Below are 23384 nucleotides of genomic sequence, written 5' to 3' on the forward strand. Positions count from 1 at the left end.
CTACGGGAAGAGGAATAGAATTGGTGAAAGTGGTTTGTGGTCAGTGACCCGCTAACACACACGGTTGGGAAGTTCAGGATGGAGGCTTGTCCTTGTATGAAGGGCCCAATGGTGAGTTGTGTTGAGGTGGTGCAGAGTTCTTCTGACCTGTTGTCTCTCTGTAAACCTGTCCAACTGAAGCTGTGTTTGAGATCCCTCCCCCCAGGTACAGTCTGTGATTGGCTGACCAGGGGGAGAATGTTCTGGAAGGGCCCTTGGCAACTGAGTAGCCATGGACAGAGGTGTGAAACCGGGGGATGGTAGACTCTGCTGGGCTGGAGAGTTTCTAAAGTTTGTGTCTCTGTGTCCCAGGGCCAGAGAGAAGGCTTGAGAGAGGGTTTTAACATGCTGCATTGACCATGCAGACTGGAGAGTGAATGGTCGGCAAATGATCTTGTGGTCGAGCAACAACAGCTACGCTCCTTGAATGACAGAGGTTGGGGCTTGGTGAGAGAGAGAGGAATAGGCCTTCTATGCCATCAAAAGGAACATACAATTCTACATGCCAATTAGGATCTGGCAAAAAAATACTTGAATCAGTTATAGAATTAGGAATTAGGCCGATACCCAGTAATTATCAAAATCAATAAAGGGTTGTTAAATTCTACAACCACCTAAAATGAAGCGATTCCCAAACCTTACATAACAAAGCCATCACCTACAGAGAGATGAACCTGGAGAAGAGTCCGCTAAGCAAGCTGGTCCTGGGGCTCTGTTCATAAACACAAACAGACCCCACAGAGCCCCAGGACAACAACACAATTAGACCCAACCAGATCTTGAGAAAACAAAAAAGCTAATTACTTGACACATTGGAAAGCAGTAACAAAAAACCAGAGCAAACTAGAACGCTATTTGGCCCTAAACAGAGAGTACACAGCGGCAGAATACCTGACCACTGTAACTGACCCAAACTTAAGGAAAGCTTTGACTATGTACAGACTCAGTGAGCATAGCCTTGCTATTGAGAAAGGCCGGCGTAGGCAGACATGGCTCTCAAGAGAAGACAGGCTATGTGCTCACTGCCCACAAAATGAGGTGGAAACTGAGCTGCAATTCCTATCTTCCTTCCAAATGTATGACCATATTACAGACTCATATTTCTCTCAGATTACACAGACCCACAAAGAATTCAAAAAACAAACCCAATACTGATAAACTCCCATATCTACTGGGTGAAATACCACAGTGTGCCATCACAGCAGACAGATGTATGACCTTGTGCTACAAGAAAAGGTCAAACATTGAAGAACAAACACCATTGTAAATACAACCCATATTTATTCTCCCTTTTTAACTTTTAACTATTTGAACATCATTACATCAGTGTTGCTTCCTAAGTGGACAGTTTGATTTCACAGAAGTGTGATTGACTTGGAGTTACATTGTGTTGTTTAAGTGTTCCCTTTATTTTTTTGAGCAGTTTATATTATAAACTGGATGGTTAGAGCTCTGAATGCTGATTGGCTGACAGCCGTGGTATATCAGACCGTATACCACGGGTATGACAAAGCATTTATTTGTACTGCTCTAATTACGTTGGTAACCAGTTTACAATAGCAATAAGGCACCTTGGGGGTTTGGTATATGGCCAATATACCACGGCTAAGGGCTGTTCTTAGGCACGACGCATTGTGCCTTATTGCATAAATATGACATTTGAAATGTCTTTATTCTTTTGGAACTTTTGTGAGTAATGTTTACTGTTAATTTTTTATTGTTTATTTCACTTTTGTTTTATGTATTTCACTTGCTTTGACGATGTTAACATGTGTTTCCCATACCAATAAAGCCCTTAAATTGAATTGAGAGAGAGATGACTCAAGTAGCGGAGTATCATTTAACAAACCAATCATTTAAATACCTTTTATAGAAGGTAAAGTAAAAACTCAAACCGGTCTGTACATTATAGTTATAGGTAAATATAGTATATAGTAAAATATGTTATACCTATACTTTACTTTCTTTCATGTACAATGTAGATGTTAACATTAGTTAGCAGACGTCTTCAACTTTTGTGTTTTTATGTATTATTAAAGATGTTTTCAGAGACCCATCTGTTTGACCAGAAATCAAAGTTGAAATGCTGGAGCCCAGAGGGCATTACTTTGCTGTCAGATATGATATCAGTATGTTATCCTGGATTAAATGATGCGTCTGAATCTTCTGTGTGCTGACTGGCTTATCATAAACATTTATTTTATAAGGGAAGCACAAGAAGTGTAGCCTATGTGCTGCAGTAAAAATAGAGGACAGAGTGAACTGTAACTTAATAAGGCCAGTGTTTCCCAAACTCGGTCCTGGGGACCCCAAGGGGGGCCCTTTTTGTTTTTTGCCCCCAGCGCTACACAGCTGATTCATATAATTAGCTAATCATCAAGCTTTAATCATTTGAATCAGCTGTGTAGTGTTAGGGCACAAACCAAAATGTGCACTCCTTGAGTACCTGAGGATCGAGCTTTGGGAACACTGCTATAGGCCTTGCTAATAGCTGTATAGCCTAAATCCTCGTGATGCTAGGGTTGATGATACATACCTGGAGTCTGGACCCATCACTCCTCTCTCACAGCATGGGCTAAAGGACTGTGTGACATCAGATGTTTTGGCCTGTTGGCTAAAACCACGCCAGACGTCCTGATAATTACTGTAATTGTAAATATGCTGATTGGGCCTTGTATGATGAGTCAGGCCAGGCCTCCAATAAAATGTGATGGAAGGAAAAGAGAGAGAGTGCTCTGTCCATCTGTCTGTCTCTCCTCCTCCTCTGGCTCCAGTGTTTTTGTCTCTTCTATTTGTTTTCCCTCACTTTTCTTCAGGCCAGTGGAGCTATGTTACACATCCGCAGTGTGGTTAAGGGGAGAAATATGTGTACAGTTGTGTGTGTGCTATGCGAAGCTACAGTTGGATAGGGTTTCTAGGGCTAGTGTTAGTGGTAGCTGGGCTATGCTAAGCTACAGTTAGGGTTTCTAGGGCTAGTGTTAGTGGTAGCTGGGCTTTGCTAAGCTACAGTTAGGGTTTATAGGGCTAGTGTTAGTGGTAGCTGGGCTATGCTAAGCTACAGTTAGGGTTTCTAGGGCTAGTGTTAGTGGTAGCTGGGCTATGCTACAGTTAGGGTTTCTAGGGCTAGTGTTAGTGGTAGCTGGGCTATGCTAAGCTACAGTTAGGGTTTCTAGGGCTAGTGTTAGTGGTAGCTGGGCTATGCTACAGTTAGGGTTTCTAGGGCTAGTGTTAGTGGAAGCTGGGCTATGCTAAGCTACAGTTAGGGTTTCTAGGGCTAGTGTTAGTGGTAGCTGGGCTATACTATGCTACAGTTAGGGTTTCTAGGGCTAGTGTTAGTGGTAGCTGGGCTATGCTACAGTTAGGGTTTCTAGGGCTAGTGTTAGTGGTAGCTGGGCTAATCTACAGTTAGGGTTTCTAGGGCTAGTGTTAGTGGTAGCTGGGCTATGCTACAGTTAGGGTTTCTAGGGCTAGGGTTAGTGGTAGCTGGGCTATACTATGCTACAGTTAGGGTTTCTAGGGCTGGTGGTAGCGGGGCTATGCTACAGTTGGATAGCGTTTCTAGGGCTAGTGTTTGTGGTAGCTGGGCTATGCTACAGTTAGGGTTTCTAGGGCTAGTGTCAGTGGTAGCTGGGCTATGCTAAGCTACAGTTGGATAGGTTTTCTATGGCTAGTGTCACAGTGGTAGCTGGGTTGTGCTAAGCTACAGTTAGGGTTTCTAGGGCTAGTGTTAGTGGTAGCTGGGCTATGCTAAGCTACAGTTAGGGTTTCTAGGGCTAGTGTCAGTGGTAGCTGGGCTATGCTAAGCTACAGTTAGGGTTTCTAGGGCTAGTGTCAGTGGTAGCTGGGTTATGAGAGATTTCAGAAAGACAGATACACACATTCACTCTCTCTCTTGCTCTCAATTCAATGGGCTTTATTAGCATGAGAAACATAGCAATGTCTCTCTCACACTCTCTTTCCCCCTCTCTCTCACACACACTCTTCAGCCTAGTGTATGTGGTTGACTACTGGGAGTGTGTGTGGGGGGGGGGGTAGCAGCTCAGGGGAGGTTTTAGTGCTCTGTGTTTTAATCACTGGTTTTATCTCTCCCCTGTCATTAAGATAAATGATATGAAGGTGGCTATCCAAGTCTCCAATATTCCACGCCCAGGGCGTTCGTTATACAAGGGGTGTGTGCTGCGTGTGCGTGTCACATTGACTTATGTGCTCCATCGTTTCTGCTAGTTTACCCATATATTTGATTATTATGTATCCTATTACATTAGAGCTTCTGAGGGCTGGTTTCCATAAGAAAGCACACAGCTGCTGCTCAGTGGACCTGTCACCTCGCTCTCACACACACACACACCCGGTGTGGTCTGAAACAGCCCTGATACACCCAGCGTTATCCTGCTACCTTACTCTTTCAAAACCACACATTATCACCTCACTTAAGTTGTGCTGCAGGAGTGACTCACCTCATAAACTCACACTTTGCTTGTTGTTGTTCTTTGTAAACAAACACATGTGACTGTCTCAAACTGCTGTTTTGGGAAACCCAGTACCGGTAATCTTCATAATGATTTTTTTTTTATGTCGAAATGATGAAAACAATCTGCTTATATATTACCTAGTCCTAGGGACCACTTGCGTGCACGTTTTGGTTTTTGCCCTAGCACTACAGAGCTGACCTAGTCCTGGGGGGCCGGACCGAGTTTGGGAAACACTGACCTTGTGCACAAGTTGACTGTGGGTATTTATTTAAAAAGTGCTAATATTCAAAGTCCAAAAAGTGTAATTTACCAAAATGCTAACAACTACTAAGGTATCCTCATAGGATGCTAACTAAATGCTAACAACTACTAAGGAATCCTCATAGAGGATGCTAACGAGCGCATTGCAAACATTTTGTACAGCTTCTGACCTAAACTATACAAGTAACTCCCAAATGCTACTCAGTTTGCTGCGCAAAAGGAAGATTAGCAAGGCTCGTGATCCACGAGGGGATACTCTGCTATTATCAAGCGAATACTTGATTTTTGGAAGAAGCTACCACTTCGCCAGATATCTCACTAGCTACTAAATTAGCAAACCAAATGCACAATTGCAGAGCATTTAGCAAATTTTTTGACAGTTAACTTAATAGTTATAAGATATCTAGCTGGCAAACATTTAGTTGTGAATTCCAATCTGTAATTAGATCACCTGGCGCGTGCTGCACGACAGTGACTCACAAGCCTCCGGTCTCGTTGTTGTGTGCTTATAAACAAACACCACGTGACAGGGAACTATCGTAAGCTTCATAATTATGTGACCGATGAAATGGAGAACACAATGTTCTTTATCTCCTAATGTATTGCACGAGTTGACTGCAGGTATTTACTTAAAGTAGCTACAAATATTCAAATGTATAGTTTCAACGGTAGTGAATAACCATCCCGTGGCTTTTTCCAAATACCCCGGTATACAGTATATACGTTATACCGCCCAAGCCTAGTCACATTATAGTGTGGTCGCATTATAGGGAGATCATCATTGGACTGATCTGGGCTACATCAGTCTACATCAGTAATCTATAGTCTAGATAAAGATTTAGAATCGAGGCCATGTCTATGGTCATCGAGACGAAGCCTTGAAGGAGAGAGAATTAGTGATGGGGGTGAAAATCACTGTACCTGCATCAAAACTCCACAACTTTTACTTTATAACTTGTTGTCCATATACTTTTTTTAATGGAAGCCAATTTGTTTTTCAGCACATTTATTTCCATGACTGGTCATGGAAGCAGACATTTGGTGAGAAATATGTTTGGAACATCGAATCGCAATACATACAGTCATGAAAATTGCAGTGTTAATTTTTTTAGATTTAGTGTTGGTGAAATTTGTCAAAATGACAGTCACATTTTTGTCATTTGAAGAATTTAGTCTTGTTATTGTTTTATTTACCCTTTATTTAACCAGGTAGGCCAGTTGAGAACAAGTTCTCATTTACAACTGTGACCTGGCCAAGATAAAGCAAAGCAGTGCGACACAAACAACACAGTTACACATGGAATAAACAAACATACAGTCAATAATACAATAGAAAAAGTCTATATAAAATGTGTGCAAATGAGATAAGATTAGGGAGGTAAGGCAATAAATAGGCCATAGTGGCGAAATAATTACAATTTAGCAATTAAACACTGGAATGGTAGATGTGCAGAATATGAGTGTGCAAGTAGAGATACTGGGGTGCAAAGGAGCAAAGTAGATAACAGTATGGGGATGAGGTAGTTGGATGGGCTATTTACAGATGTGCTATGCACAGGTGCAGTGATCTGTGAGCTTAATGCTGCTATTGTTTTTACATTTTGTAAAGCAGCTTGTGTTTCTTAACCAGCCAAAGGGTAGCTAACTAGAAGGCTGGCGGTAAAGCAAGAGAGTCGCCTGTGTGATGTGTACACTATAAGTGGAGCCTGTCTGCCTGTCTGCCCACACTCATCGCTTGCTCCCCTGCAGCTCACCAGCTGATGTAGGCTGTGTGTGCTGGGTGTGACGTGTCCTTCCCACTTGCTGAACAGAAATGCGCTGCACATCTGTGCTGCTCATATTAATTGTGCTCATCACTGAACAGCGCTCAGTCGTTCCAGAAACTCTTGTCCAGTCCACTTAGGAGTCTGATGTTTGTCACCGAGATCATTTTCTCCTCTCATTTTATAGTTTTTTTCTGGGTCTGTTTATATTGTAGTCAATATTTTTGTTGATGAAATTAACGCTGTAGTATCGGCACCTAAGTATCGTGAGGTCCCTGGCAATTCCCAGCTCTAGAGCAAATGAGATGTTAGTTGCTCGAATGTCCACCTATAGCATGGAGAACATACCCTATTAATATGCATGGGCATTTCATTATTATAGATAATGAACAATTTGCATCTAATTAGCATGGAATTAGTATCAGCTCACTCATGACTGGTTCCAGTCCACAGGTCGTACTGGTAGGAACCTGGTCTGATAACACTTCATTGAAATTCATAACACACCCTCGGCACATGTAATTACCTGTAGTGGAAACTGGGCCTGCGTCAACCCTTATGAGAGAGCTGGTGATGTGTATTAGCCTATATCACATAGTTTACACGTTCCTTTGATGGATTTAGCCTAATCTGTGCCATGAAAATTCAAATCATGAATCAAAAATTAGTTCAATTGATGTTGTGTATGCTTCTACAGTATATTAAACTTCACTGGTTTTTAGGCGTAATGTAAATCCTCTTGCGTGATGGAATAATGGCGCATTGCTTTCCCTTCGTGGATTCTTCTTGTGGGTATAACTTCACAAACTGCCAATGTTAGTTAAAGCTTTTCTGTGTGAGGCAACTGATCATTAGACTACTCCTACGCTGTCGTCCATGTTTCACGCCAACCAGGTAAGTCTCCTCGCACTTTTGTTGGTTTAAGCAAGGAGTACTTCAGGAGTTTTGTAGACTCATTTCATTTAGCCTAACTCAACTCTCTCTCTTTCTGTCTCTGTCTCTCTCTCGGTCTCTGTCTCTCCTCCACAGCAAATGGTGATGAGCCTGCGCGTGTCAGAGCTGCAGGTTCTGCTAGGCTACGCGGGCCGCAACAAACACGGGCGAAAACATGAGCTCTTAACCATGGCCCTGCATCTCCTGAAAGCCGGCTGCAGCCCCGCCGTGCAGATGAAGATCAAGGAACTGTACTGCAGACGCTTCCCCACCAAGATGGGCTCTCCCTCAGAGCTGGTCCTGCCCGGACCACACTACCCTGCCTCGGGAGGAGGGGCCGGAGGAGGGGGCACTGCCGCCCTGCCTGCCGGCCTCAGCCAGCTGGCGTATGAGGGCCACGGGCACGGGGGAGTACCCTCGCCGGCCGCCCTGCTGCCCATCTCGTTGCTGGGGCCTGGCAAGCACGAGCTCAGCGGGCTGGCGCACCACCTGCCCACCTCGGCCACCCTGCATCCGGTGCACCCAGACGTCAAGCTGCAGAGGCTGCCCTTCTACGATATGCTGGACGAGCTCATCAAGCCCACCAGTCTAGGTAAGGGTGCTGGTGTCTGTGGGTGGCTGGTGTCTGTGGGTTGGTATGTGTAGTTTTGCAAACTACCAGTAATTTACCAAAGTTACCGGAATCTTCAGTAATTTTGGTAATTAACAGATAATCTATGGTAACTTTGGTAATGAATACTTGAACTTTAAAATGTTTTTATTCATATATAGTATTTATTTGTTTATATCTGTGTCCATGAGTTTGTAGTAGATAGACCATATGGTTACAGAGAAAATAGACTAATTAATGGAAAAAGCATCTAATCAATAATGGCATTCTTTTGATCAACTCTGCAACTCTTCCGACTATTGACCTTTTTCACAACTTCATGGTTGTTTGATCAGTTGGACTGTGAAGTTCGCAAATGTAAGAAGATGCTTTCTAATGATCCAAAGTCACGCTGTTGCTACTGCCTGTAAACACAGTCCAGTTCAGTGTGAATGATGGCAGGTTCTACTGCCTGTAAACACAGTCCAGTTCAGTGTGAATGATGGCAGGTTCTACTGCCTGTAAACACAGTCCAGTTCAGTGTGAATGATGGCAGGTCCTAATGCCTGTAAACACAGTCCAGTTCAGTGTGAATGATGGCAGGCCCTAATGCCTGTAAACACAGTCCAGTTCAGTGTGAATGATGGCAGGCCCTACTGCCTGTAAACACAGTCCAGTTCAGAGTGAATGATGGCAGGTCCTACTGCCTGTAAACACACAGTCCAGTTCAAAGTGAATGATGGCAGCAGTCCTACTGCCTGTAAACACACAGTCCAGTTCAAAGTAAATGATGGCAGGTCCTACTGCCTGTAAACACACAGTCCAGTTCAAAGTGAATGATGGCAGGTCCTACTGCCTGTAAACACACAGTCCAGTTCAGAGTGAATGATGGCAGGTCCTACTGCCTGTAAACACACAGTCCAGTTCAACGTGAATGATGGCAGCAGGCCTACTGCCTGTAAACACACAGTCCAGTTCAAGGTAAATGATGGCAGGTCCTACTGCCTGTAAACACACAGTCCAGTTCAAAGTGAATGATGGCAGCAGGCCTGTGTGGCAAATGGCTTATTTGCATATAGGCCTACTGTATCACTGATTGGCTATGGCACTCCGGTCTGTGTCGTCTGGACAATAGGTTTTATTTACTGCAGTGTCTATTAATTGTTCAAATGCACAGCTGCTTTCCAACTATATATTTCTATAGAATTTTCACATGCCTTCCTCTACGTCATTCCCAAACATTGTAATAAAGTGGGAACATCTGAAAGTGATCATATCTATGTGTTTATCAGTCAATTTAGAAGCAGGCGTCATGTTCTTACTGGGGTCGTATATGAACATATTTTAATAAGAATTCATTGTTGCTAAAACGCTGTCAGTTCCACTTTAAGATAATAATGCATCATGCTCTGCCATACGGAGCCATACGGAGCCATACGGGACCATACGGAGCCATACGGGACCATACGGGGCCATACGGAGCCATACGGAGCCATACGGGGCCATACGGAGCCATACGGGGCCATACGGAGCCATACGGGGCCATACGTGGCCATACGGGGCCATACGGGACCATACGGGGCCATACGGGGCCATACGGGACCATACGGAGCCATACGGGACCATACGGGGCCATACGGGGCCATACGGGACCATACGGAGCCATACGGAGCCATACGGGGCCATACGGAGCCATACGGAGCCATACGGGACCATACGGAGCCATACGGAGCCATACGGAGCCATACGGGACCATACGGGACCATACGGGGCCATACGGGGCCATACGGAGCCATACGGTGCCATACGGAGCCAAACGGGACCATACGGGGCCATACGGGGCCATACGGAGCCATACGGGGCCATACGGAGCCATACGGGACCATACGGAGCCATACGGAGCCATACGGGGCCATACGGGGCCATACGGAGCCATACGGGGCCATACGGGGCCATACGGAGCCATACGGGGCCATACGGGACCATACGGGACCATACGGGACCATACGGAGCCATACGGAGCCATACGGGGCCATACGGGACCATACGGAGCCATACGGAGCCATACGGGACCATACGGGGCCATACAGACATACTTTTAGGCCTAATAGGCTATACATCCTCTGTCTTTCTAAGTAACCTATTTATAATTCACAACTTGTACAGTTGCATCTCAACACGGCTCTTAATTTTGATATGATGTCCAGTTCTATTAGATATGCAAATGATGCATCACACCCCACTGCACCTTGTATGATAAAACACCTCCCCTTTCAACCTGCACCAACTTCCCTGCAAATATATGGAAATGTCTACATTTTCCTACATTAGCATTTTGATGGAGTAGGATACTGGATTGTGATTAATTTGCCTCCGGTTGCATGTACAAACACACTGCCCACAACACTGTCCATCTCGCCATCTCGCTCTTCTCTCCTCTCTCCATCTCTCTCGTATTGACGTGCTGTGAAATCCTACAGCCATACACCTGTGTCTGCAAAACATATCCCCCATCATGTGACTGTTAGGCACACACACAAACACACACACTCCCTCCACACAAACTCTTACCAAACCTCATAAAAAAACAGTGACCCATCCAAATAAATAATGCATTTCAATCACACGTGTCCCCCAGGCAGAGAGAACAGCCTGAGGTAGAGAATGTAGCTCCTCTCAGTCATTGAAGACCTGATTCCTTCCCCTGCACGGTGTGGTAATGAATTATCCACAGCCGTAGTTTTGAGGAGATGACCCTCTTTATCCTAATAATAATGGCAGGACAGTAATGAAGCAGCTTGATTCATTCATTTGCCTTCCCAGATGGACCGAGGGGAGCCTCTCTCTCTCTCTTCCACCTCTCTCTGTTCCCCCTCTCTCTGTTTATCTATAGCTCTATTCCTCTCTCTCTTCCCCCTCTCTCATCCCCCTCTCTCATCCCCCTCTCTTCCCCCTCTCTCTGTTTATTTATAGCTCTATTCCTCTCTACCCCTCTCTGTTCATCTATAGTTATATTCATCTCTACTCTCTCTCTGTTCATCTATAGTTATATTCATCTCTTCCCCCTTTCTCTCTTCTCTCTCTCTCTCCTCTCTCTCTCTTCCCCCTCTCTCTGTTTATCTATAGCTCTATTCCTCTCTCTTCCCCCTCTCTCTTCTCTCTCTCTGTTAATCTCTATCTCTATGCCTCTCTTCCCCCTCTCTCTCTCTTCTCTCTCTCTCTGTTCATCTCTAGCTCTGCCTCTCTTCCCCCTCTCTCCTTTCATCTCTAGCTCTATGCCCCTCTTCCCCCTCTCTCTTCCCCCTCTCTCTCTGTTCATCTCTAGATCTATGCCTCTCTCTTCCTCCTCTCTCTGTTCATCTCTAGCTCTATGCCTCTCTCTTCCTCCTCTCTCTGTTCATCTATAGTTCTATTCATCTCTCCTCCCCCTCTCTCTGTCTATCATTAGCTCTCTCCCTTAACCCCACCCCTCTCTGTTTATTGCTAGTTATCTTGCCCACCCCTCCCCCGCTCTCTCGCTCTCTCTCTCTGTCTATCATTAGTGTTCTCTCTCTCGCTCTCTCTCTCTCCCTCTATCATTAGTGTTCTCTCTCTCTCCCTCTATCATTAGTGTTCTCTCTCTCGCTCTTTCATTAGTGTTCTCTCTGTCTCTGTCTCACTCTCTCTCTCTGTCTCACTCTTGCATTCCCTGATTATCGCTGGCTCTGTTTCCCTCCATCTCTCTCCCTCTGTTTATCTCTAGCTGCCTTGGCTGTGCCTCTCTCACTCTCCCACCCCTCCCCCCTCTCTGGCTATGCCTCTCTCTCTCTCTCCCTCCCCTCTCTCTGGCTGTGCCTCTCTCTCTCCCATCCCCCACTCTTTATCTTCGCCCTGCCTCTCTCTACCCTATCCCAGCTCCCTCTCCCTCCCTTTCTCTTCTCTCCCTCACTCTACACACACCTCCCTCACTCAATTCAATCTCTCTCTTCTCTCCCTCACTCTACCCACTCCCTCCTGCTCTCCTCTCTCTCACTCAATTCAATCTCTATCTTCTCTCCCTCACTCTACCCGCTACCTCCCTCTCTCACTCTACCCACTCCCACCCTCTCTCCCTCACTCAATTCAATTCACTCTTTTTTCCCTCCCTCCCTCTGTCCTTTCCCTCACTCTACCCATGCCCTCCCTTCCTCCCTCTCTCCCTCCCCCTCTCGCTCCTCTACCTCCCCTCTCCAGTCTCTGCAGCAGCCTGTTCTCCTGTTGAAGGCTTGTAATGTCCTAACTCTTATCAGTACATGTTGTTGGCCTCCAGTTACTCCAGCTCCCCTCTGTAAAGACTGGTTAATGTAGCAACTGAGGACCCGAGCGGCTCTGCTCATTAACTAGGCCACATTCATGTTTGTCGAACTCTAAACTCTTCATCACCACCACCATCATCCTCTGCCAGGGAGCCATGCCTCTGTGTTCATTATGGATATCAATGTGGCACGCATACATTATACATGATTTTAATCACCATATTCTTGGGAAATAATGTAGGACTATTTCAAATTTGATGAGCATCCCATAAATAGTAAAGATTCCTTTCTGAGACTTTCTCCTTTGAATGTTTCTTTGAAAGTCATGAGTTGGGAGGGGAGAGGGAGATATTTTTGATTGAAAATACGGAGGTGTCATTTTGTTTTTGTGGATTCGGGGCCTTGTAGACCCATATAGCCTTCCTCAGTGCGGATTGTTGAAAGTACATTGAGTACGATTCCTGAAATGGCAGGTCTCTAAACTCTCTGGTCAAACAAGATGGCTGCCCCCCACCACATCTGCCACAACAGAGCCCTGAGAATGTGGCAGATGTGTGAACAGGTTTAAGAGGCTTCTAAACTCAGCTCTTTAAGGGCCAAGGAGGAATTTATATTGGAATGCACAACGTTGGCTTTACACAACTTCCTGTGTTTTGTTTCCATTAACATGGATATTTTCATGACACACCATACAGAACAAGAAGCTGACCCCAGAAGGCTGTGACCATACAAACACACACACACACACACACACACACACAAATATACAAATTGACCCATCACAATCTTCTCACCAGTCAATACACACCCAATCCCTGACCCCCTCACTACACACAACCCCCCCTCACTACACACAACCCCCCCTCACTACACACAACCCCCCCTCACTACACACAACCCGACCCCTCCCCCCCCCCCCCAAGCCCACTCCTCTTCAATGTGTTCTCCATACATCCCCTCACATAGCAGTGATGGCTGCCAGGCTGGGAACAGCCACCACTCTGAGCTACTACCAGGCAGCATGCAGCAGGAGTGTGTGTCGCTGCAGCAAGAGCTCTGGAATGTGTGTCTGCTATGTAGAGTAGAGAGGATGGCTGCACAGGTCTCTCAGTATAGGGACAATAAAGGTTAGTTATGGCTGTTGGGGAAAGAGAAGACAATTAGTCTGGAAGGTTCAGTTGGCGGGGGGGGGGGGTTGGTATGGCATCCATGGTTACCTTTTACAATGGAGGAGCTGAACGGAGCGGTTTGTTACCGTGGCGGAGCTGAACGGAGCGGTTTGTTACCGTGGCGGAGCTGAACGGAGCGGTCTGTTGCCGTGGCGGAGCTGAACGGAGCGGTCTGTTGCCGTGGCGGAGCTGAACGGAGCGGTCTGTTGCCGTGGCGGAGCTGAACGGAGCGGTCTGTTGCCGTGGCGGAGCTGAACGGAGCGGTCTGTTGCCGTGGCGGCGCTGAACGGAGCGGTCTGTTGCCGTGGCGGAGCTGAACGGAGCGGTCTGTTGCCGTGGCGGAGCTGAACGGAGCGGTCTGTTGCCGTGGCGGAGCTGAACGGAGCGGTCTGTTGCCGTGGCGGAGCTGAACGGAGCGGTCTGTTGCCGTGGGTGACAGTGAGAGGAGCTAAACCGTTTTGGCTCCTTTCTGTGAGTGATCTCAGGTGTGTGTGTGAGCATGTGTGTATTGTAATGCATAAAACAATGGGAGGATGCCACTGACTAGCTAATAGACTCCAGCTGGTCTTTGCTCCACTGAAGAACTAGAGCGGCTCACATTCTCCCTAACTTATACTGACTCCAGAACAGATTCTCCCTAGTTTATACTGACTCTAGAACACATTCTCCCTAACTTATACTGACTCCAGAACACATTCTCCCTAGCTTATACTGACTCCAGAACAGATTCTCTCGAACTTATAGTTCCCTCTCTTCTCCTCCTCTTAGCCAGTACTGACTCCAGAACAGATTCTCCCTAGCTTATAGTTCCCTCTCTTCTCCTCCTCTTAGCCAGAACTGACTCCAGAACAGATTCTCCCCAGAAAGAAAAGGTACAAACGTGAGCTCACACTACTTTTACCATAAGAGCTGATCTAGGAACAGTCTTTGCCGTGCTTTGCTGTCAGAAGCAGCCATCCAGTAAAGATCTGATAGATGGAGGGGTGTGTGTGTGTGTTAACCCTTTGCCTTTCCACAAGTAACGTAGAAACACACCCCTCACAGATCCCTCCACTCTGCAGCCAATGGCTGGATCAAATCAGATGCTGAAGATTGAGCGGGAGAGAGTGTTTCGGGGGGGGGGGGGGAGGGGGTGAGGGAAAGAGAGCGAGCGAGAGGGAAGAGAGAATAACAGTCTATTTATAGCCTTGGCGCCCGGGAGGAAGAAGACCGTTGTTAGGAACCAACTGATGCACTCGAGGATCACATAGATGTTTGTATTCTTTCTACCATCTAGTATTGTAGCAGACTGGGGGCTGTGGTAAATCCACCTCACACCCCTTCTCATCTCTAATGGCACCCCAGTTGGTGGAAAGACAACCACAGACCCATTTTGACAGACAGACAGGCGGTGGAAAACAGATTGTTCTCTGTTAATGCAGATGAGTTGGGGAACCTGGTGGTTGGGCCTTGGTAATCGTCTGGTGGGGGGGTTATTCTTGGTTGGTCCCTCTCTCCTCCCCTCCCCCATCATCCTAAACGGAAAGTAATTACCGCCGTCAAGAGACACCCCTCATATTATTCTGTGATCATTTACCGTGCGTGTGTGTGTGTGTGTGTGTGTGTGTGTGTGTGTGTGTGTGTGTGTGTGTGTGTGTGTGTGTGTGTGTGTGTGTGTGTGTGTGTGTGTGTGTGTGTGTGTGTGTGTGTGTGGGTGGGTGGGTGGGTGGGTGGGTGGGTGGAATCAAAAGGAAGCCAATTAAGCTGTTGTCAGTATAGTTGCAGCCTGATGCCTATCAGTGTGATTGTCCCTGAATGATCTGCTTTACCCTGTCCAGTCCATCAGGTAACTACACTGAACAAAAATATGAATGTGTTGGTCCCATGTTTCATGAGCTGAAATAAAAGATCCCAGAAATGTTCCATATGCTCAAAAAGCTTATTTCTGTAAGATGTTGTGCACAGATTTGTTTACATCCCTGTTAGTGAGCATTTCAAGATAATCCATCCATCTGACAGGTGTGGCATATCAAGAAACTGATTAAACAGCATGATCATTACACAGGTGCACCTTGTGCTGGGGACAAAAGACCACTCTAAAATGTGCAGTGACACAGATGTCTCGTGTTTTGAGGGTGTGTGTATTTGGCATGCTGACTGCAGGAATGTTCCCCAGAGCTGTTGCCAGACAATTGAATGTTAATTTCTCTAATATAAGCCACCTCCAACTTCTTTTTTAGAGAATTTGACAGTACGTCAGAACCGCAGACCCACGTGTATGGTGTCGTGGAGGTGAGCAGTTTGCTGATGTCAACCTTGTGAACAGAGTGGTGGGGTTATGGTATGGGGCAGGCATGAGCTACGGACAACGAACACAATTGCATTTGATCAATAGCCGTTTTAATGCACAGAGATGAGAACCTGAGGCCCGTTGTCGTGCCGTTCATTCGCCTCCATCACCTCACGTTTCAGCATGATAATGCACAGCCCCATGTCGCAAGGATCTGTACACCATTCCTAGAAGCTGAAAATGTCCCAGTTCTTCCATGGCCTGCATACTCACCAGACATGTCACCCATCGAGCATGTTTGGGATGCTCTGGATCAACGTGTATGACAGCGTGTACAATATCCAGCTACTTCGCATAGCCATTGAAGAGGAGTGGGACAACATGCCACAGGCCACAATCAACAGCCTGATCAACTGCGAAGGAGATGTCACGATGCATGAGACAAACGGTGGTCACAACAGATACTGACTGGTTCTGATCCACGCAACTACTTAAATATATATATATTTTTAAAGGTGTCTGTGACCAAGAGATGCATATCTGTGTTCCCAGTCATGTCAAATCCATGGATTATAGCCTGAATGAATGGATTTCTTTATATGAGGTGTATCTCAGTAAGGTGCTGTTGTTCCTTCTGGTCCAGTCAGTCAGGTAACTCTCTGTGTACACGTTCTATCACACTGGAAGTCCTCAGGGGACGTTGATGATAGGTAGCCTCCCTTTGACGGTAAATCCATTTCAACCTCCTTCAACATAAAACGTCTATCCTCAGGTGAATGCGGCTCCCACCTGGCATCAAACACCTGTTTATGATTTGGATGAGCAGCTTTCAACTGCTGTGATGCAAGGAGAGGCTGCAGCCTGGCTCTCTGGACAAGACGTTCTGTTGGTACGTCCTGCCAGGAGATGCTGCAGCCTGGCTCTCTGGCCAAGACGTTCTGTTGGTACATCCTGCCAGGAGATGCTGCAGCCTGGCTCTCTGGCCAAGACGTTCTGTTGGTACGTCCTGCCAGGAGATGCTGCAGCCTGGCTCTCTGGCCAAGACGTTCTGTTGGTACGTCCTGCCAGGAGATGCTGTAGCCTGGCTCTCTGGCCAAGACGTTCTGTTGGTACATCCTGCCAGGAGATGCTGCAGCCTGGCTCTCTGGCCAAGACGTTCTGTTGGTACGTCCTGCAAGGAGATGCTGCAGCCTGGCTCTCTGGCCAAGACGTTCTGTTGGTACGTCCTGCAAGGAGATGCTGCAGCCAGGCTCTCTGGACAAGACGTTCTGTTGGTACATCCTGCCAGGAGATGCTGTAGCCTGGCTCTCTGGCCAAGACGTTCTGTTGGTACATCCTGCCAGGAGATGCTGTAGCCTGGCTCTCTGGCCAAGACGTTCTGTTGGTACATCCTGCCAGGAGATGCTGCAGCCTGGCTCTCTGGCCAAGACGTTCTGTTGGTACGTCCTGCAAGGAGATGCTGCAGCCTGGCTCTCTGGCCAAGACGTTCTGTTGGTACGTCCTGCAAGGAGATGCTGCAGCCAGGCTCTCTGGACAAGACGTTCTGTTGGTACATCCTGCAAGGAGATGCTGCAGCCAGGCTCTCTGGCCAAGACGTTCTGTTGGTACATCCTGCCAGGAGATGCTGCAGCCTGGCTCTCTGGCCAAGACGTTCTGTTGGTACATCCTGCAAGGAGATGCTGCAGCCAGGCTCTCTGGCCAAGACGTTCTGTTGGTACATCCTGCCAGGAGATGCTGTAGCCTGGCTCTCTGGCCAAGACGTTCTGTTGGTACATCCTGCCAGGAGATGCTGTAGCCTGGCTCTCTGGCCAAGACGTTCTGTTGGTACGTCCTGCAAGGAGATGCTGCAGCCTGGCTCTCTGGCCAAGACGTTCTGTTGGTACATCCTGCAAGGAGATGCTGCAGCCTGGCTCTCTGGCCAAGACGTTCTGTTGGTACATCCTGCAAGGAGATGCTGCAGCCAGGCTCTCTGGACAAGACGTTCTGTTGGTACATCCTGCCAGGAGATGCTGTAGCCTGGCTCTCTGGCCAAGACGTTCTGTTGGTACATCCTGCAAGGAGATGCTGCAGCCTGGCTCTCTGGCCAAGACGTTCTGTTGGTACATCCTGCCAGGAGATGCTGCAGCCTGGCTCTCTGGCCAAGACGTTCTGTTGGTACGTCCTGCAAGGAGATGCTGCAGCCAGGCTCTCTGGACAAGACGTTCTGTTGGTACATCCTGCCAGGAGATGCTGTAGCCTGGCTCTCTGGCCAAGACGTTCTGTTGGTACATCCTGCCAGGAGATGCTGCAGCCTGGCTCTCTGGCCAAGACGTTCTGTTGGTACATCCTGCCAGGAGATGCTGCAGCCTGGCTCTCTGGCCAAGACGTTCTGTTGGTACGTCCTGCAAGGAGATGCTGCAGCCTGGCTCTCTGGCCAAGACGTTCTGTTGGTACGTCCTGCAAGGAGATGCTGCAGCCAGGCTCTCTGGACAAGACGTTCTGTTGGTACATCCTGCCAGGAGATGCTGCAGCCTGGCTCTCTGGCCAAGACGTTCTGTTGGTACATCCTGCAAGGAGATGCTGCAGCCAGGCTCTCTGGCCAAGACGTTCTGTTGGTACATCCTGCCAGGAGATGCTGTAGCCTGGCTCTCTGGCCAAGACGTTCTGTTGGTACATCCTGCCAGGAGATGCTGTAGCCTGGCTCTCTGGCCAAGACATTCTGTTGGTACGTCCTGCAAGGAGATGCTGCAGCCTGGCTCTCTGGCCAAGACGTTCTGTTGGTACATCCTGCAAGGAGATGCTGCAGCCTGGCTCTCTGGACAAGACGTTCTGTTGGTACATCCTGCAAGGAGATGCTGCAGCCAGGCTCTCTGGACAAGACGTTCTGTTGGTACATCCTGCCAGGAGATGCTGTAGCCTGGCTCTCTGGCCAAGACGTTCTGTTGGTACATCCTGCAAGGAGATGCTGCAGCCTGGCTCTCTGGCCAAGACGTTCTGTTGGTACGTCCTGCCAGGAGATGCTGCAGCCTGGCTCTCTGGCCAAGACGTTCTGTTGGTACGTCCTGCAAGGAGATGCTGTAGCCTGGCTCTCTGGCCAAGACGTTCTGTTGGTACATCCTGCCAGGAGGAGATCCCATCAGTTAGGAAGGGCGACTGAACACACGCTCCCCAGACACACACACACACACACACACACACACACACACACACACACACACACACACACACACACACACACACACACACACACACACACACACACACACACACACACACACACACACACACCAGTCTCTCACACACACTCACCAGACACACACCAGTTACTGTCATATGCAAACCCTACTTCTGCGCACACACACAGTGACATCATCGGTCTCACAACTCTGTCCCTCAGCACAAAGACCCTGACTGGACGGCTTACTGCTGAACTACAGCCTGGGACCGTACTAACCCCACAGTCTGTCTTCATACAGGGCTGTTTCTCCCAGTCCGTAAGCCCCCCAGGCATATACAGGGCTGTTTCTCCCAGTCCGTAAGCCCCGCAGGCATATACAGGGCTGTTTCTCCCACTCCATAAGCCCCCCAGGTATATACAGGGCTGTTTCTCCCAGTCCGTAAGCCCCCCAGGCATATACAGGGCTGTTTCTCCCACTCCATAAGCCCCCCAGGCATATACAGGGCTGTTTCTCCCAGTCCGTAAGCTCCCCAGGCATATACAGGGCTGTTTCTCCCAGTCCGTAAGCCCCCCAGGCATATACAGGGCTGTTTCTCCCAGTCCGTAAGCCCCCCAGGCATATACAGGCTGTTTCTCCCAGTCCGTAAGCCCCCCAGGCATATACAGGGCTGTTTCTCCCAGTCCGTAAGCCCCCCAGGCATATACAGGCTGTTTCTCCCAGTCCGTAAGCCCCCCAGGCATATACAGGGCTGTTTCTCCCAGTCCTAAGCCCCCCAGGCATATACAGGGCTGTTTCTCCCAGTCCATAAGCCCCCCAGGCATATACAGGCTGTTTCTCCCAGTCCGTAAGCCCCCCAGGTATATACAGGCTGTTTCTCCCAGTCCGTAAGCCCCCCAGGTATATACAGGCTGTTTCTCGCAGTCCGTAAGCCCCCCAGGTATATACAGGCTGTTTCTCCCAGTCCGTAAGCCCCCCAGGCATATACAGGGCTGTTTCTCCCAGTCCGTAAGCTCCCCAGGCATATACAGGGCTGTTTCTCCCAGTCCATAAGCCCCCCAGGCATATACAGGGCTGTATCTCCCAGTCCGTAAGCCCCCCAGGCATATACAGGGCTGTTTCTCCCAGTCCGTAAGCCCCCCAGGCATATACAGGGCTGTTTCTCCCAGTCCGTAAGCCCCCCAGGCATATACAGGGCTGTTTCTCCCACTCCATAAGCCCCCCAGGCATATACAGGGCTGTTTCTCCCAGTCCGTAAGCTCCCCAGGCATATACAGGGCTGTTTCTCCCAGTCCCTAAGCCCCCCAGGCATATACAGGGCTGTTTCTCCCAGTCCGTAAGCCCCCCAGGCATATACAGGCTGTTTCTCCCAGTCCGTAAGCCCCCCAGGAATATACAGGGCTGTTTCTCCCAGTCCGTAAGCCCCCCAGGAATATACAGGGCTGTTTCTCCCAGTCCGTAAGCCCCCCAGACATATACAGGCTGTTTCTCCCAGTCCGTAAGCCCCTCAGGTATATACAGGGCTGTTTCTCCCAGTCCGTAAGCCCCCCAGACAGCACTTCAGAGCCCCACTGTTCCCCTACACTACTCCACCAAGCCCAAGGCTGTACCAGGACCCAGGTTGTTGAGGAGATGAATGGCGACAAGACAAAACAGTCTTTTGATCTGTGTTTCTCTTAGGATCTCTGCACGTACGAGGTTCAAACTGTACCGTCACCCTACCAATTGACTATATTACACGTTCCATCTTGCTGAAGCCCCCATTTCTACTGGCGTCGATGACAAGATAGCACACTTGTCCTTTTCTCAGAGCATTCCTGGGAGCCAGTTTTGTTTTGAGAAGTCTGTCTGGAGGATAACTGGTGTGAAGAACAATCCTCCCTGCTGTTTGGTTGTGGGTAGAGGACCCTGTATTGTGTTGTGGGTAGAGGACCCTGTATTGTGTTGTGGGTAGAGGACCCTGTATTGTGTTGTGGGTAGAGGACCCTGTATTGTGTTGTGGGTAGATGACCCTGTATTGTGGGTAGAGGACCCTGTATTGTGGGTAGAGGACCCTGTATTGTGGGTAGAGGACCCTGTATTGTGGGTAGAGGACCCTGTATTGTGTTGCGGGTAGAGGACCCTGTATTGTGTTGCGGGTAGAGGACCCTGTATTGTGTTGCGGGTAGAGGACCCTGTATTGTGTTGCGGGTAGATGACCCTGTATTGTGTGATTGGTTGAGTGAACAGAGCTCTCACTGAAAAGGGACTGGGCCTCTGTTCAATCAATCAAATGTATTTAAAAAGCCCTTTTTACATCAGCAGTTGTCACAAAGTGCTTGTACAGAAACCCAGGCTAAAACCCCAAACAGCAAGCCATGCAGATGTAGAAGCACGGTGGCTAGGAAAAACTCCCAAGAAAAGGCAGGAACCTAGGAAGAAACCTAGAGAAGAACCAGGCTCTGAGGGGTGGCCAGTTCTCTTCTGGCTGTGCCGGGTGGAGGTTATAAGAGTACATGGCCATAAAGGCCAGATTGTTCTTCTGATTGTTCACTGTCCTCTACAGTTCCCCTCACTTATCACTAACCAGTACCTCCTCTCTCTGTCTCGTCTCACTCTCGCTCTCTCTCTCGCTTTCTCTCGCTCTCTCTCTCTCACTCTGTCTCTCGTTCTCTCTCTCCCTCTGTGTCTCTCTCTGTCTCTCTCTTTCTGCAGCTTCGGACAACAGCCAGCGGTTTCAGGAAACGTGTTTTGCGTTCGCACTAACGCCGCAGCAAGTCCAACAGATTAGCAGCTCAATGTAAGAGACACTCAAACCCTCTACCATGTACCCTACCAACGTACCCTACCAACATACCCTACCAACATACCCTCCCTACCCTCTATCCTACCATGTACCCTACCAACGTACCCTGCCTACCCTCTACTCTACCATGTACCCTATACTACCCTCTACTCTACCATGTACACTACCAACGTACCATTCCTACCCTGTACTACCATGTACCCTTTTACCCTCTACTCTACCATGTACCCTACCAACGTACCCGTCCTACCCTCTACCCTACCATGTACCCTACCAACGTAACATTCCTACCATGTACCCTGTACTACCATGTACCCTATACTACCCTCTACTCTACCATGTACCCTACCAACGTACCATTCCTACCATGTACCCTGTACTACCATGTACCCTTCTACCCTCTACCCTGCCATGTACCCTATACTACCATGTACCCTACCAACGTACCATTCCTACCATGTACCCTGTACTACCATGTACCCTATACTACCCTCTACTCTACCATGTACCCTACCAACGTACCATTCCTACCATGTACCCTGTACTACCATGTACCCTTCTACCCTCTACCCTGCCATGTACCCTATACTACCATGTACCCTACCAACGTACCATTCCTACCATGTACCCTGTACTACCACGTACCCTGCCTACCCTCTACCCTCCATGTACGCTACCAACCCTCTACACTACCATGTACCCTATACTACCATGTACCCTGCCAACGTACCCTGCCTACCCTCTACACTACCATGTACCCTGTACTACCATGTACCCTATACTACCCTCTACTCTACCATGTACCCTACCAACGTACCATTCCTACCATGTACCCTGTACTACCATGTACCCTTCTACCCTCTACCCTACCATGTACCCTATACTACCATGTACCCTACCAACGTACCATTCCTACCATGTACCCTGTACTACCATGTACCCTTCTACCCTCAACCCTACCATGCACCCTATACTACCACGTACCCTGCCTACCCTCTACCCTACCATGTACCCTGTACTACCATGTACGCTACCAACCCTCTACACTACCATGTACCCTATACTACCATGTACCCTGCCAACGTACCCTGCCTACCCTCTACACTACCATGTACCCTATACTACCATGTACCCTATACTACCAACGTACCCTACCCACCCTCTGCTCTACCATATACACTATACTACCATGTACCCTACCAACGTACCCTACCTACCCTCTACCCTACCAACGTACCCTATACTACCAATGTACCCCACCCACCCTTTAATGTCCGTCTGTGTTTTTCAGGGACATCTCGGGGACCAAATGTGACTTCACAGTACAAGTTCAGTTACGGTAAGTTGATAGAACTCATTGTTCTACTTCTAGTAGGTTTCTATCAGCCACTATGTAGGTCCTGATCAATATATATCCTGATCAATATATCCTCCCACTATACTACAACCACTATGTAGGTCCTGATCAATATATATCCTGATCAATATATATCCTGATCAATATATCCTCCCACTATACTACAACCACTGTGTAGGTCCTGATCAATATATATCCTGATCAATATATCCTCCCACTATACTACAACCACTATGTAGGTCCTGATCAATATATATCCTGATCAATATATATCCTGATCAATATATATCCTGATCAATATATATCCTGATCAATATA

General features: G+C 48.0%; 1 protein-coding gene across 2 annotated transcripts in view; it reads left to right on the forward strand.

Moving 5' to 3' along the window:
* Positions 1 to 7564: 7564 nt before the first annotated feature.
* The window catches only part of LOC129854562 (E3 SUMO-protein ligase PIAS1-like), a gene marked incomplete at its 5' end in the record, with an annotated part of 38714 nt that continues 22894 nt past the window's right edge, over positions 7565 to 23384 (forward strand). For both annotated transcript variants that reach the window (XM_055921774.1, XM_055921775.1), the window contains 3 exon segments: positions 7565 to 8060; positions 21619 to 21703; positions 23001 to 23048. In XM_055921774.1, the coding sequence (XP_055777749.1) occupies positions 7565 to 8060; positions 21619 to 21703; positions 23001 to 23048 (629 nt within the window).

This window comes from Salvelinus fontinalis, chromosome 4 (assembly GCF_029448725.1).
Source record: "Salvelinus fontinalis isolate EN_2023a chromosome 4, ASM2944872v1, whole genome shotgun sequence".
Lineage (NCBI taxonomy): Eukaryota > Metazoa > Chordata > Actinopteri > Salmoniformes > Salmonidae > Salvelinus > Salvelinus fontinalis.